The sequence below is a fragment of the Balaenoptera physalus genome (genome assembly GCF_965194825.1).
Source record: "Balaenoptera physalus genome assembly, chromosome: 3".
NCBI classification, from domain to species: domain Eukaryota; kingdom Metazoa; phylum Chordata; class Mammalia; order Artiodactyla; family Balaenopteridae; genus Balaenoptera; species Balaenoptera physalus.
The window spans coordinates 2,383,268-2,399,848 of NC_138890.1; the positions used below are offsets into that span (position 1 = coordinate 2,383,268).

The following is a 16,581-nucleotide window of genomic DNA, read 5'->3' on the forward strand; positions in this document are numbered from 1 at the left end:
GATAAATGGATTGAAATGTAAATAGCCACAGGTGGCTAGCGGCTACTATATTGGATGACACAGGCTTGAAACAATGCTTGGCAAATAGTAAGTGCTTAATAAATGCTTGGTAGGAATATTATTCTACCCAATTGTTCTCCAGAGTGCCAATTTACACCCCGCCAGCAGCATAGAGGTCACCCAGGTATCCTCCTAACACCCCAACCAGATCACACCCCTCCCTTGCTCAAAATCCTCTGTAGGTCCCAACTGACATCAAGATAATGTCCCAGGGAATTCCCTGGCGGTCCAGTGGTTAGGACTCCATGCTTCCACTGCAGGGGGCACGGGTTCAATCCCTGGTCAGGGAACTAAGATCCCGCATGCCACATGGCACGGCCAAATAAAATTAAAAATCTCCCAGATTTGCTGGTCTCATTGTGATTACAACTTTTAGCATACTTGAGAATTACTTTTTCTTGTGGGGATGGGGTACTTTTGATTTTTTGTCCAAAAGTACTTTCTCCTTGATTGAAACCTTGGGTGGGCAGGGACAAGGTCCGGCACACGGAAGGTGCTCAGTCGCAAAGGAACCTCTGTAACCCAGCCCCTGTCATCTCTGCATCCATCTTTTCACCCAGTGCTGTGGTCTTAGCCAATGATCCAATGACCACAACATCCCAAGCCTCTGAGCCTTGGCCCAGGCTGTTCCTTCCACCTGGAAAATCCTTCCAGGTGGACTCAGACTCACCTTTCCAGCTCCCACTCCAGATGGGCCTCGTTCTCTCTGCTGGAGCTGGAGCAAAGCACTTGCTGTCTCTGAGCCTCAGTCTCCTCAACTGTAAAATGGGATGAGTCCTTGGTAAGATTAAAAGACATCGTTTCTGCAAAGCCCCTGGCAGGATATTAAGTAGCTCATTAAATCGAGTGGTTAGTACCCCTCCCATGAACTTGGAAAGACTCAGCTTGGGTGTGGCCATCCCCCTCTACTCACACTCCTACTCCAGGATTTTACCCTGGAGCCCACTGTCCCCCATCCCAGGTCTCAGGATTTTTTTTCTTTAGGACCTTTGAGGCTTTCACTGGGGTGGGGCAGGGGCCTCACACTGCTTTGTTTTTTCAGCCAAAGCCACATCATCTCTTAGATCTTATCTCCTCCAGGTCTCACCTCTTCGGTACATTTCTGGGTCCTTGACTGTGTCAGGTCCAATGGGGGGATTTCTCCCTCAACATTCCAACTCAAATCTATTGTGTAACAAGCATTGGTGAGGATGCGGAGAAACAGGAACTCTCATGTGTTGCTGGTGGGAACACAGAGTTACCAGGACCCAGCAATTCCACTCCTAGGTATGTACCTGAGAGAACTGAAACAGATGTTCAGACAGAAACATACACACGAATAATTACAGCAGCATGATTCACAATGGCCAAAAGGTGGAACCAAGGGCCCACACACTGGAACATCACTCAGCCATGAAAAGGAGAGAAGCCCTGACACTCGCTACAACGTGGATGGACCCTGAGAACACGATGCTCAGTGAGAGAAGCCAGATACAGAAGGACACACAGTGTGTGATTCCATTGATAGGAAACGTCCAGAACAGGCCAATCTGCAGAGACAGTGGATTCATGGTTGTCAGGAGCTGGGGGAGGGGAACGGGGCGGGGGTGACTGCTCATGGGGACGGGGCTTCTTTCTGAGGTGATGAAAACCTTCTGGAACTAGATAGGGGTGATGGTTGCACAACCTTGTGAATGTACTTAATACACTGAATTGTACACTTCAAAATGGTAAGACTGGTGAAATTTATGTTGTGTGAATTTTACCGCAATTGCAAAAATGTGTATCGAATAGTGAGTGTCTCCCCCGCGCGCCCCCTGGCTGCTTCCTTGAGGGCAGAGCCCAGAACCATCTGGTCACTGCTGCGTCCCTGGTGGCCAGCACAGGGTCAGGCACTCAGTAGCCGTTCAATAAACGTTTGTTGAATGAATGAATGAACGTGTGAATCAACAAACACAGGCACCGGCTCTTCTTCAGAAAGAACACTCCATTTCTTCAATGTCTGGATGAATCCGTCCAAATCCTGGCCATGGGAATGTCAGACCCTTTTCCTCCCGCACCCCTTCACTCTAAATCCGATTTATCTCTAGCCCAGGCACCCAACCCAGTCAGATCTACTTCGTCTTTTTCGACGAGAGGGCAAATGAGGGAGGACCCAGTCCTTTAGCAAGTAAAACTTTTATTAAATAAACTTTCAGTTTCTCCAGACCAAAGAGAGGCGTTTTGGACATGAAGATGAAGTCTGCAGCTTCTCACCTGAAACACGCCACAGTGACAGGGACCTCGAGATTCAAACCAAGTCAACCCAAAGTTCCCTCCAAGTCTTTTTCTCCTCTTTCTTTCTCTCTCTGTGTGCGTGTGTGTGTGGCGCGGTTTGTCTCCAAAAGTCGGTTTGCAAGTTGAAACTTCATGAAATTACTTGTAGCAGAAATAAAGTACATCGTACAAATCACGTAGGTCTTTGATGTGGAGTATAAAAATGGTATTTACAGCCAGTAAACATGGACCAGAGGACACACGCCACTGCACGCCAGCACGCACTCCCAAGCAGGCCTGGCGGGGGCTGGGCGGGACGGACACGGCGAGGCCCCGCCACCCCTGACCACACGCGCACGCACACGCAGACGCACAGGACACAGGCGCACTAGACAGGGTCTCGGAACAATTATCAAACTCTGGAATATCGAAACAGGTTGGTCAGAAGATATTTTTTCTTTTTTTTTTTCTTTTTTTTTTTTTTTTGCTATTTCTTTTTTCTTTTTCTTTTTTTTTTTTTCTGGGTCGGTCAACACATTTTGGTAGAAACAAAAGGGAATGCTTTGTTTTTCTTTTCAAAAAAAATTTTTTTCTTGAGCTTATGAAGTTCTCTGGTGCCTCGTCTGGCACGAGGCCCCACCGGACGTCCAAAAAACAAAAAACAAAAACAAAAAAAAACCGAACTTGACTCTGTGCTTCAAGGGGGGTTTTCACGGTTTGGGTAGCTATACAGAGGCACCCCACAGGATTTCCCTCCCCACCCCAACTAGGAAACAAAAATCCACTGTCCTTTGATTTTTCCCCCCCATTTCTTTTCTTCTTTGTACCTGCTCAGAAAGATTAAAAAAAAAAAAAAAAAAAAAAACTTTGTAGAGGTATCTCCGGTGAAGGGATGCTGGGCCCGTGCAAGCTGGGCTTGTCCAGTGCACGTGGCGATCTTGGTCATGAGATTGTGAATTCCAGGCTGGTGATCCAAAGGCAGGGAGGGTGGCCGCCTACCCTTGGGAGGGGGCTCCAGGGGTGGGGGGCTCCCCCGACCCTGTCTGTCCCCGACGGAAAGCTAAGGGCTATTGGTCACATGAGTAAGGCTATGACTGGGGAGGGTAGAGGGTGGGAGAGGCCAAGGGGTCTGTTTTGTGCCTACAACCGGGGAAGGCAGGGCCCTGGAATGAAGGGGATGGGGGTTCCGGAAGCTGCAGCTAGGACCAGGGACACTGAAGCCGGCTGAGCCCACAGGCTCGCGAGAATCGTCGATGGCGGGGGGTCAAAAGTCCTGGAGGTATATCGCGTTGGCTGATGATTCCCAGTGCTTGGCCGGCGCCCTGGTCTGACATGACAGCGGGAGGTGGGGGACACTGGGCTGCCCCACCAGCCTCAGCCCTTCTGAGCGTCCCTGCTGAGTGACCGGCCCAGGGTCACCTTCTCTTGGATGGAAGGAAGTCGGAAAAGTTTGGTCCCTTGATCTATACTCAAAAAATATATATACTGTCTATAGCTCTATATATATATGCATATATATATATAGGAAAAGTTGCGATTTCATTTGGGGAAGCCACAAAGGTTGTGTGTGTGGGAGGAAGGTGGGAGCGAGGAAATCTCCCAGGAGGGGGCAGTGAACCCCTTGGCCCCCAACTCAGGAGTCCCCCGCAGACCATGAAGCCCCCTCCCCATTCCATGTGGCCTTGGGCAGCGTTTCACATTATGGAGAGGGGGTCAGGGGAGAAGGGGGGGCTGGTGTCCAAACTCAGTTGTAATTTACGTAAAAGTCCTGGATCGGTTGGAAGTGGGAAGGCCCCTCACCTGGCGGAGAAGGGAGGGGCGTTAGGGCGCGGCGCTGGGGGCGGGAGGGTCACGTCGGCCGACGACATCACCTCCCACCCACCCCCCTGCCCTGGCCAGGCTGGGGTCTGGGAACCCAAGGGCCCCCACCTTTGCAGAAAGAGTCCATTTCGGGGTTTGGAGGCTGACACACCCGGCTTGGAAAGGACCGAGGGTCGCCAAGCCCGTGTCCTCATCCGGCCACTGGGGACAAACATTTCTGTTTCTTTCTGCCTCCTCTTCCCAGCTCCCTGCCCCTGAAGCTCCACGAAGCAGTTCCCCGCCCCCATTTCTGTTCATTCGTGATGCTGGAAACAGTGCCTGGCGCACAGTAGGTGCTTAGTGAGGATTTGCTGTCAGCATGTTCAAAGCACGCCGATATCCTGTTGTTGGCTTCTGGTGGCGGATTTCCGCGCGCGCGCCCCCGACGACCCACGACCCGGTGACTGAACACCCTCGAATCTGTGGGTGCTGCCCCGGCAGGGTCTGGGAGCAGCCCCTCACTGAGCACCTGCTTCGCACCAGACCCCAGAGGAGCCTCTGTGATGACGATGGCGACGGTGGTTAAGAGGAAAAAATCAAAACGACTTATCCAGAGCTTTCCAGGTGGCTGGTCCTGGGCTCAGTCGGGAAAACACCGAGTGCCCTGTGAATCCGCCCCACGACCCCTGCAGGAGGTCACAGGCACGGGCCCATTTCACAGATGAGGCTTGTCAAGGCTTGGCCTCACTTATAAGTTTCCCCATTGGCCCCTGAGGCTCACGGCTCATTCCCCAAAGAAGCGATGAGTTGACAGAGGTGTTCACTCTGATGGCACAAACACTCTTGGGGATTTGTTCATTTGTTCGAGGGGATTTCCGACACCCCCCTCCCCCCCGCCGCATGCTGTCGGGTGGGGCAAATATTCCACTCTCCCATCAACCCACTGGGTATGAATTATGCCAAATGAAGAGCTCCCAGAGGGGCCCAGCTGGGAGAACAGATTCTTAGGACAGGACAGAAGCACCTCCCCACAGCCCGCCCCCACCCCAGACCAAGCCCCGCCTCTCAGGTGAACTTTTTTTCATCCTTCAAAGCCTTCTCCAGGAAGGATTCCTTAACTACCCTCCCCAACCCCATCCTACTGCTCCAGTTCCAGCCCTGACCACGGGGTTGGCGGGGCGTGGGGTGGGGGTGGGGGGTTAGGTGGGGATTGAGGGTGTCTTCATCCAGCTCTGTCCCCGTCAACCAAACCTGGGGGCTCCTTGTAGCCTCTTGCAGCATCCCCCCCAGCCTCGGGAGGGTTTGGAGAATGAGAAGGGGGTGCGGACAAGACCGGGGTAGGGGCGGGAGCGGGGGCGGGGCCGCCTGGCGGCTCACCTGGGCCAAGCCCGCAGCCTCGGGGCGCTGTGGGCCGGTCAGTAGGGGTGTCCCGGATCTTTGGGCCGCTTCAGCTGCACTTTGAGCCTCTTCATGCCGATCTGAAAGCCGTTCATGGCCTGGATGGCGGTCTGCGCGCTGGCCGGGTTGTCAAAGCTCACGAAGCCTGCGGAGACCGGGGTGGACCCACGATGGAGGGCAACGCGGGCGTCCTCTGCTTGCTCCAGTGCTGCAGCCCTGGCTGCCCGGCTCGCGGGGTCCTGGGGGCGGGGGTGTGCGCTCGCAGGGGCAGACGGCCCAGGGAGGTGGGAGGGCTTCCCAGAGCACACACAGCAGCCCTGGCCTGGTTCTGACACGCGCTGGGCTTGCGTGCCTGGGGGACAGGGCGCTCACTCCTTACCTGGTGTCTGCTCTGCTGAGACTTCCCAACTGACGTGGGGGACAGGCTGGGTCTCTGGGGGCCCCGGGAGGGCCATGTTCTCCCTCCCCAGACCCCATGCCTGCCTCCTTCTAGGCTCTGGATGCCCACCCTTCGCCTCCTCTGAGATCTCTATCCATCTGGGGTCTTGTCTGCCCATGTGACTGTCTCTGTCTGTCTGTCCTTGTCTCTCTGTTTCTCTTTTTCTGTCTTTGTGTGTGTGTGTGTGTCTTTGTGCTTCTTCTGTCCCTCCCTTTCTGTCTCTTCTCTTTTGGTCTCTGTCTCTCTCTTTGTCACCATCAGTCTTTCCAGTCCCAGACTCCCCCTCACCCTGGGCCATCAGAAACACTCCAGCATCCCCCCCCCTCTTAAGCTTCCACCAGCATAATACCCTCCACCTGGCCCTACTCCTGCCCCTCACCTGTTGGTCCTCACAGACTTCCTGGGGGACTGTGCAGAGACCACAGGGGCTGGGGAGGTCCTCCAGGGGGAGAGGACTGCATGTGCGGGCATTTGGGGGCAGGATACCTGAGCTCCACGGGAGAGGCTGGGTGGGAGGTCAGGCAGAGAGATGGTGGGGTCAGGGCTGAGGGGTCTGGCTGAGGCCCATGGGGAGCCATAGGGGAATCTGGAGCTGGGGTGGGTGGATGTCTTCACATCACCCACACCTCCCATTACATAGAGGAGGAAACCGAGGCTCAGAGAAGGCATGTGACCCCCTGACTGCTGAATGCGACAGAGTAGGTTTTCCTCCAGAAATTTCCTTCTTCTTCCTGGAAGCAGGATGTAGAGAAGGGAGCCTGGGCACTGGAGGGGGTGGTGTCCCTAACTTGCTGTGTGACCTCAAGCATGTCGCTTGACCATTCTGTGCCTCTCTTTCCTCCCCATGTAAATTGGGATAATTCTTCCCTTTTATGGTTGGATAATGAGTATATACAGGAGGTGCTTAATAAATAGTCAAAAGTTGACCCTTCCAAGAGGACAGGGTGGGGTCAGAGCCCAGATTTTGGAGTCAAACAGACTGGTTCTAACCTAGGTTCTGCCTCTTTGCTGCCGTGTGACTTTGGACAAGTTACGTGCCTCTCTGAGCCTTAATGTCCTCTGTTTCTGGGGACAAGGAAGTTCTCCCCACAGCCCACAAGGCCCTCCACGACCTGCCCTGTCCCCTCCCTGCCCTCCCCTCCTCCCTCTCTCCCCCTCGCTCACTCTGCTCCAGCCACACGGGCCTCCTCGCTGTTGCTCCAACATGCCAGGCACTGTCCTGCCCCAGGGCCTTTGCACATGTGGTTCCCTCTGCCTAGAACACTCTTCTCCAAGACACCCCATGGCTGGCTCCTCATCATTCAGGTCTCAGCTGAAATGTTGCCTCCTCCTTATCAGTCTGTATTTTCTTACCAGTTTTATTTTTGTCTATACCATTTATAACTCCCTGGCCTATATCCTATATTTGTTTATTTCCATCTCCTCCCCCTGGACCTGTGCTTTCCAATTCGGTCGACAGCCACTGGCCACGGGTGGTTATTTCAACTGAAATTCATTAAAATTAAGTAAAATAAAAAATTCAGTCCTTTGGTCACACTGGCCACATTTCAAGTGCTCAGCAGCCACATGGGGTGGTCGGCTCAGACAGCACAGATGTAGAACATTTCTATCATCGGAGAAAGTTCTACAGGCAGAGCGGCAAGACTGTGAGCTTTCAGAGGGCAGGGATTTTTGTTGGCTTCTTTCACTGCTGTGTGCCAGGCACAATGCTGAGTGCTGGCACACAGTAGGTATACCATATGTCTATTTGTTGATGAATAAATGAACAAGAGAGTCTTAGAAATGCTGCATGGTGAGTGCTTGGCACACAGTAGGTGCTTAATAAGTGTTTACTTTGATTATAAATGTGATTCTTTTTTTTTTCTTTTCTTTTTTTTTTTTTTGGCCACACCGCTCGGCCTATGGGATCTTAGTTCCCCCACCAGAGATTGAATCCGGGCCCTTGGCAGTGAGAGTACGGAGTCCTAACCACTGGACCTCCAGGGATTCTTTTGGACCAGACCTGTCTGTCTCATGGCTGACCACACCCTCCCAACCCCCATTCCAGGGCGAGGGGCGCGTGGGACGGGGCTGGCAAGCAGGAGGGGACACCCGCAGCAGGGACTCACCAAAACATTTGCTCTGGTTGGTGGCCCGATCCATAAACACCTTGGAGGAGATGATATTGCCGAAGGGCAGGAACATCTGCGTCAGCTCCGTGTCTCCAAACTCCTGGGGGAGGTGGTAGATAAACAGGTTACAGCCTTCGGGACCTGCAGGTGGGGGAGAGAAAGACATAAAGCCCCCAAGGAGAGGAGGCGGACCCCCCGGGGAGGGGCACGGGTCCGGAGCCCACATCTGGCATCTCCAGCTGTTGGGAGAGGGGTGCCCCGTGACACTCAGAAAGAAAGGGCATGGAAGTGGCAGGAAGGGCAGGCCGGGAGCCCTAATCCCTTGCCTATAAAATCCCACACTCAGACACTCCAAACCTCTAATGATCCTCAGGCCCCAGGGAACTTATAAAATTCGTATGATCCCTACCCTCCACAACTGAGATAAATTCTTCCATCCCAGACCCCAGATAATCCAAAAATCCCATACAACCCCAAACCCCGGAAAATCCCTAAGCCTCAAACTCCTGGTCATTTATAGAAATCAGATGAACTGGGCGTAGGGTATACGGACACTCTGTACTGTCTTTGCAATAACTCCATAAGTCTAAAACTGGTTTTAAAATGAAACATGCCTTTTTGACAGTCTGATGATCACAGAATAAAATAAGACTAGTAATTGCCTGGTCCTAAACCCCTAATATCCAGATATTTTTCAAAACCTTGGATAATTTCAAAAATGATGCAAAAACAAAATCAAGTAAAATAAAAAGATTATTCTCTAGTCCCGAACCCCAGATATCCTGAAACCACCGATAATTTTTAAATGATATGCTATACCAACCACAAATAATTTTTTAAAGCACAGCTAACCCTCAAGAATCATCCCCTCCCCCAGTAATCCCCAGTCATGGTTCATATAAGAACCATAAATAATAATAGCATTTTAAAACCTTGATTATCCAAAGTCATCAACAGTCCTCAAACCTGCCTCTAATCCCAAACCTACAGACAACCTTCTCCCAGGTCCCGCCCCGCCAAAAAGGTAGCCCTCAAACCACCGAGAATCCCCCCACCCTCACAATGAATATTCCCCACCACAGAAAATACAAAATCCAAGATTACACATTCACATCCACATCCACCCTTATCTTCCTGATGAGGACCACAGTTCTGCTAACATGCTTGTTGTTGTTGTTGTTTGTTTTTGTTTGTTTGTTTGGCCATGCCCCGAGATTTGTGGGATCTTAGTTCCTCGACCAGGGATTGAACCTAGGGCCATGGCGGTGAAAGCGCCGAATCCTAACCACTGGACCTCCAGGGAATTCCCTAACATGCTTGTTTTTAAAATGCAAGTGCGTTCCCATACAACTGATATGTTACGGAACAATTTTGAGCAAACACGAATTTTGTGTTTGTCTGTGTGCTATCTCATTTCCAAGAAACACTAGGTGAATGCAGAAAACCACATGCAGCTGCACCGAACCTCATAAGAAAGCAAAATGCACACACACACACACATACACACACACACACACACATACACAGCTTCAACATCCATCAACTCTCTCAGTTCTCCAAGTATCTTATGAGCAGGACCCATCCCCGTCTGGGGTTCCGACTCTCCGTCTGATTTCAGACAAGCCTTTCCACCACTTCAGGGTAACTCACATGCTGCAACCCTTCCGATGCCACTTCCCCCTGCAAACTTGCGGTCTTTTCTAAGATAAAGTACCAAATTTATTGTACTATTCGGGTATCTCTAAACCATCTAACACGCATAAAACTGCTACTGTTTTCATTAGGATCTTATCTTTTTTCTTTTTTGGCACCTCACAGCCAACGTTTCTGAATGGTGTACCACGACCCCATTTCCCCCACGAGCCTTGTAGTTGGTATTGTGAGGTTCTGCAAACTCAGGTGACTTTCCAGAAAGCATACATCCTGTTACAGCAGCACGGACTGCATCGGGACCAGCTTTTATCCACTGCACCCTGCCAGTGTTCCCCTTCCTGCAGGCCCAGGGCAAGGGAGAAATTGAACAGAGCCTCACAGAAATCAGTCTGCGGGCCAGGCCACCCGCAAGCTTCCCAGGTCGTGGGGCGATTTGGGGCTTTTCTGGTTTGTCGCCTCTCCCCAGCCCCCCGCCCCCACCCCCACTAGATGGATTAAGGAGAGCAAGGGCCTCCCTGGCTGAGTGCCCACCATGTGTCAGGAACCGCCGCTGCTTACTCCCCAGCAAGGGGAGTAAGGTGGTCGCCTGTGTGGCAGATGAGGAAACTGAGGCCCGGAGCAGTGAGGTGCCTTCCTTATGACGCTCACAAGTCAGAACTGGGTGGATTTGAATCCTGGTTCTCCGACTCCAGAATCTAACTCCTCGCCCCCTTGACTTTACAGAGGAAGCCTTATTTGCCCCGAGATACCTCACCATCCCACCCCCTAAATTCTCTCAAAAAAATTTCAGAGAATCATCCCGTTCTGGGTCACTGCTATCCCTACCAGGTCGGGACTAGCCCCATTCCCACTTTCCGGAGGAGGAGACTGAGGCTCAGAGAGGAAGAGTCAGTCGCCCCCCCAAGCACCCATGGGCTACGCCGGGGCTTGAACCCAGGTCTGTCCCGACCCCAGGCCGAGCGGTTCCCCGAGGCCAGGCCGAGCCGGGGGTCCTGGAGGTGGAGGGGGGCGGTCAAAGGGCGGGGCTGGCGCCCAGGGGAGGTCGCGGCCCCCTCACCTTCTCGCTGCTGCTGCTGCAGGAGGGGCGGCGGCTGGGGGACGCTGTGCGCGATGGGCGTGATGGCCGCGGTGGGGTACATGGCTGCAGAGACCGGGAGCGAGACACAGGGCGGAGCGGGCGTGAGGCCGGTGGGCAGCCGGTGAGCGTGGGGGCGGGGCTAAGACGTGAGGGGCGGGGTCACAGCTGAGGGTGGGGCCAAGACCGGGTCTAGGGAAGGCGGAGGGGTGTGGTCACATGGGAGAGACGGTCTGAGGGCAAGGCCAAGGACCCGTCTTGGGAAGAAGGAGGGGGCGTGGTCATATTCGAGGACGGTCCTGGGAGGGCGTGGTCACATTGGAGGGAGGGGCCAAGGCAACAGGGAAGAGCAGAGTGGGCGTGGCCCCGGCTGAGGGCGGGGCCAAGGCAGCCTTTATGAAGACAAGCCAGAGATCCGAGCGAGGCCCTGGCAGAGGCGGGGTCAGTCTGGGCAGGACATGAGGGGCGGTACCAAAGGCAGGTTATGAGGGGCAGGGCCAAATGTTGAAGAAAGGCGGGGCGGGGGGAAGGCCAAGAACTGGGATTGGGCCCAAAGTAGGAGGCACAGGCAGAAGAGGGAAGGTAGGATGAGAGGGCGGCTCTGAGGGCAGGGACCATATCTAGGTGTGGCTAGGGGCGTGGCGTGGCTAGCCCAGGTAGGACGCCGGGGACCGAGGGGCGGGGTCACGCGCGGGGCGGGGCCGCGCTTTCTCCCTACCTGTGTACTGCTGGACTCCGGAGAAGGCAGGATGAAGGGTCTCGGCCACCGTCGGGCTCTGAGCTGCGGGGCAGACGGAGGGGCTGAGTGGGGCGGGGGCAGCAGAAGTCTTCCATCCACCCCGCAACACCCACCCCCAGCTTCACTTCTGCATAAATGTTTTACAGGTATGACCCTCATTTTAGAGGTGGTGAAACAGCAGCTGGCACAGGGCCGCTCAGGTAGGAAATGACAGAAGCCAAACTCGAATCCAGGTTTCTCAGACTCCAGAGAGTTTTAACAATCAACTTCAACTCTCTGTCCCCATCCTGACCCCCCTTGCTCCTCTCTTTTATTCTCTGGATTCTCCAGGACTCCAGGTCTCTGCTTTTGATCACCACCCATCCCCATCCCTTCCCTTTATCCCTCCCCACACCTTGATCATCAGACACCCTATGGATCCCCTACGTGGCTGTGACCTTCCGACGGTCCCTAGGGGAGGACACAGGGGTAGGGGAGAGCTTGTCTAGGCAACCAGAGCTGGAGAGTCTGGGGAAAATTGAGCAAAAAAATCTTGAATGGAGAGAGGTTGCTAGAAGATGCAGTGGTGATGGGGGAGAGGTAAGACAGTAAAGCGGTCGCATGAACGAATTACTTTATAGTGATGGAACAGTTCTGTATGTAGATTGTGGTGGTGGTTACATGAAACTATACCTGTGATAAAATGACATAGAACCACGCACACACACACACACACACAAGTGCCTGCAAATAGTGAAGTCTGAATAGGCTCTCCAACTCCCGTTGAGTTCATTGTACTGTACCAATGTCAGTTTCCTGGTTTTGACAACGTACTGTGGTTATGTAAGACGTTAGCATCCAGGGACGCTGGGTGAGGGGTACCAGGACCTCTCTGTATTATTTTTGAAACTCCCCGTGAGCGCCAATCATTGCAAGATAAGAATAAACAAATTCTCAGCGGTGGAAACGCAGATGACGTACTTCACCTAAGCAAGGTGTGGGAAGACGTTTGCCTTGACATTATGGTATAGGGTAGAGAAAAGTGAGACCTCTGCTTCAGGAGGGCAGAGCCCAGCCCAACAAATCAGTGCATGGCCAATATTGAATGAATGAATTAATGAGTGAATGAATGAATATGGGCACTGATATTTTCCCAAATGGTAACGATTACTAATGAAGATTGATGGTGCCATTCTTGGTACCAGGTGACGCGTTAGCATTTTACAGACTGATTGCCTCGTCCGTGCAATCTCATGAGATGACTGATGTTATCCGCCCCATTTCCCAGATGAGCAAACTGAGGCTCAGAGACTTAAAGAAACCCCCCAGGGCCACCGAACTGGAATTCGAACCCAGAAAGGTCTGGATGCAAAGTTTCTATGTTTAACCTCTTTGTGCCCACAGCTAGTATCTGTTCGCCTGAGACTCCCTTTGTCCTGCCCCTTTGTTCCCTGGACACCAAGGCATAGGGACTCATGCTTGTCCGGGGGACACCCTCCCTGCCTCCTGCCACTCTCCTCGGCCCCCGGGGACCACCCGAGTTACCTGGGTAGGGCACAAGGCCATTGGCATATACGGTTTCTAGGGCGGGGTGCCCACCGGGGAAGGGCACAACACCTGCAAAGCCATTGGTGATCGGAGCCACGAGGCCGGGCACGGCGGTGGTGCCGAGCAGCGGGGGCGAGTGCAGTCCTGGGGAGCGGAAGAGCGTCATGGGGAGCCTGATACTGGCCCCGGCCCTGCCCACCCATCCGTGGGTCCCTGGCGGACTCTCACCAGAGGCAGGGGCGATGGGTGTGGCGGGCAGCCCGTTAAGGCTGACGGCGCCGATCTGCTGGATGTGGCAGGGTGAGAAGGCCACGCCGGGGCTCAGGTAGCTGCCTGAGGTGGACAGGACCGTTGTCTGCTGTTGCATGAGCTGGGGGTGGAGAGGGAGTCAACGTGCACAGTCAAAGTGGCATCTGGCCTGAGATCACGGCTCATGAGGTGGGGGGCGGGTCCTCCAGGAACCAGGGGGTCAGGCCGGGTGTCTTGGCTCAGGTCGCGGTCAGGGATCAGTTAGGAATTGGGGCTCAGCCTGGATCAAGTCTCAGTGTAGGATCAGGGCCTAGACTAGGTTCCAGGCTCATCTAGGAATGAGAGCTCAGCCAGGAATTAGGGCTCAGTCTAAGATCAGGACTCGGTCTGGGACCAGGGCTCAGCCAGTGTTGAACTCACTCAGGGTTGGGTCTCAGCTTGGAGTTAGCCAGGAGGTTTAGCTAGAATTCGGGCTAATCTAGATTTGGGGAACAGCTAGGATCTGGGGGTCAACTCAAGGTTGGATCTTCATTTGATGTTCACGCAGGGTGAGGGCTCAGGCTGGATGTAGGGGTTGAGTCTGGTGTCCTGTCCGTCCAGAGGTGGGGCTCCGCTTGGGCTCGGAGCATACTCCATGGTTGGGGGCTCAGCTGGGGTTGGGGTCAGGAAGCGGCCTGGATTTGGGGACTCAGCCACAGTCAGAATAAGGCCCTGAGTCAGAAAGATTGGGCCAGAGAAACAGAAAGATGGGCAAAGAGGCAGAAGCCCTAGACCGAGAATAGATGGAGAAAGAGAGCGAGACAGACTGAGCCAGATCCCCAGAGAAGTCTCAGAAGCCCCGCTGGAGACAGAAGTGTGTCTGCCGGGGTCACTCACAGCCTGGGCGTAGGCACTGTAGGGGCTGAAGGGCAGGGTGAGGGACGGCGTCAGGACGCCCAGCTGGCCCACCATCTGCTGCATGCGCCGCAGTGTCCGCTCCTTGTCCGTGTCAGCAAACTTGACCACCAGGCTGGAGGAGGCACCCTGCAGGGGCAGCCGCAAGCAGGGAGGGAAAGAAGGGGGGACGTAGCCGGGACTCTGGGGTCCCTTACAAGGGGTGTAGGGGTGTGGATAGCAGCAGCTGTCAGCCCCACCCTCGAGGTCCCAGGTGCCACAGTGAGGACAGTCCGGAGATCAGCACCCCAGGTCTCGCACTTGACCCTGCAGCCCCCTCGTGCGCACAAGTGGGGCGTCCGGGCGCGGGGGGGCTGCATCTGGGGCATAGTGAGGACCCTGACTGTCAACCACACTCTCAAAATGGGTGGAGAATCCAACTGCCGGAGAGGAACAGTGGGGGCCCGCGCGGAGGACCCTACAGCTGCCACCCACACCTGAGAGCAGGTAAGGCTCCAACCATCAGAGAGGCTGAGTACCTCCTCTGATGGAGAGCTCACTCCCTGCGCCGCCCACCAGCTCCATCACTGGACAGCTCGGAGCAGGAGAAAGCCTGACCTTCGATGAGCTGACTCCTGCCCCTCTAGGGACTAAAGCTGATGCCTGAGGACCCAGAGAGCAATAGAAGGAAGGAGCTGAGACTGCCCTGCTCTCCACACCCATTTTCCAGAACAACAGAGAGTGGGTCCCCAAGGCCTGTCTTCCCCGTGGCAGATCTGGACATTTATGTACAGTGATGGTGGCTCCCAGGGCCACTTTCCTGGGAGGCAGGACCACCCCCAACACCTGTGTGGTCCCCTCCAGCCTCTCACTGCTGCAGGCCCACAGGCTCCCGGCTCCAGACTTGCCCATTCCCCACTCTGGCCCTACGGGGACATTTCCAAATGACCTGGTCCCTTCCCTCTGGGGCTCCCCATCACCCTAGGAGGAACCCCATGCTTCTCAGCCTTGAACTGCAGGCCCCTCCAGCCCCATCTCTTCCTGCTCCTCTGGGGCTCACACACATTTGCACACACTTACACATGCATTCCGCCCACACAGACTCACACTCACCATTGACACTCACAGACACACATGCATACACTCCCAAATACGTGCACATATACTCACACACTCACGTGCACACAGTCACACATGTACACACGTGACTGCCTACATTCACATGCATGCTCACCCCTCCACACATAGACATTTGCCTTCACACACTCCTACAGATGGACACACATGCACTCGCTCCCCCCACGTCACCCAGACACACACTCGCACATAAATATACATGTGCACTCAGCTACATACTTGCACACGTGTGCTCCCACGAACACACCCACTTAACACACTTGTGTGTATGCAGTCACACGTGTACACGTGTGTATGCACCAGCGCACACGTGCACATGTATCCATACCCATTACACACACCTCATGTGCACACTGACACCCACCTACTCACAACCACACGCTCACAGACACGCACACGTGCACACACCAACACACACACTGGCCTGCGCGTACTCGCGTACGGGCAGCCACGTGCTGGCAGGACATCCATACACACTCCACACTTACTTGCAGGCTCACACACACAATCACACACATACACTCACCCATACCACCATCAGAGACTGCGCCTCTTCTCCCCACCATGACCTCTCTGAAGAAGGGGCAGGGGCTACCGGATGGCTGGGATGGTAAGGCCAGGCCCCCTTGCTCCTTTCCCACCCCTATCCCCATCGCCCAGGGCAACTCCGACTCACCGGCATGGTCTGGCTGCCATGCAGGGCGTGGATGGCCGCCTGAGCCTCCGTGTGGGAGGAGAACTTCACGAAGGCACAGCCTGCTCCGAGAGAAGGGGAACGGGTGAGGGGCCACAGGAGAGGGGCTGACAGCCCTGCACGGCCGGTCAGCGTGGACACAGGCAGCCCGAAAGTCGGACGTCCGAGAGACAGCCAGCCATTTGTTCAGACAGACAGCTGGACAAGGAAGGATCAGACAGTAAGACAAGCACACAGCCAGCCAGCCAGATAGCGGTGTGTCCAAGACCTCATCAGAGGGTGTGAGGAGGTGCACAGGTGGAGAGGCAGGCCCTGCCCGTTAGAACAAGTGAAGGGGACGGGCTTAGAGAACGCCCACCAGCCACCGATGCCACGAGATCCAGAGTTGTAATCAGATACGCAGAATTAGAGTGACAAACCATCAGACATAGACACAGAGAGATGCAGTCCTGTGGGCACACTCAGGCAGAGGTACACTCAGACCCAGACAGATATGCCCATGTGGCCAGAGTTGGATAGATGGGGATGAAAAGTCACCAGGCAAGGGCAGAATCAGGTGGACAGACAACCAGAGACCACCTGACACAGGCA

The 16,581-nt window shown here is 54.4% G+C and overlaps 1 protein-coding gene across 9 annotated transcripts in view; it reads right to left on the bottom strand.

Moving 5' to 3' along the window:
- Positions 1-386: 386 nt before the first annotated feature.
- Positions 387-16,581, bottom strand: part of CELF5 (CUGBP Elav-like family member 5) — a 51,143-nt gene continuing 34,948 nt past the window's right edge. For 3 of the 9 annotated variants that reach the window (XM_082456983.1, XM_082456982.1, XM_082456989.1), the window contains exons 5-11: positions 15,973-16,052; positions 14,163-14,309; positions 13,266-13,407; positions 13,035-13,181; positions 11,490-11,552; positions 10,754-10,837; positions 5,649-8,184 (exon numbers count right to left, since the gene is read on the bottom strand). In XM_082456983.1, the coding sequence (XP_082313109.1) occupies positions 7,832-8,184; positions 10,754-10,837; positions 11,490-11,552; positions 13,035-13,181; positions 13,266-13,407; positions 14,163-14,309; positions 15,973-16,052 (1,016 nt within the window). In that variant the 3' untranslated portion in view covers positions 5,649-7,831. The other 6 variants (XM_082456990.1, XM_082456984.1, XM_082456988.1 and 3 more) reach the window with 4 other exon arrangements.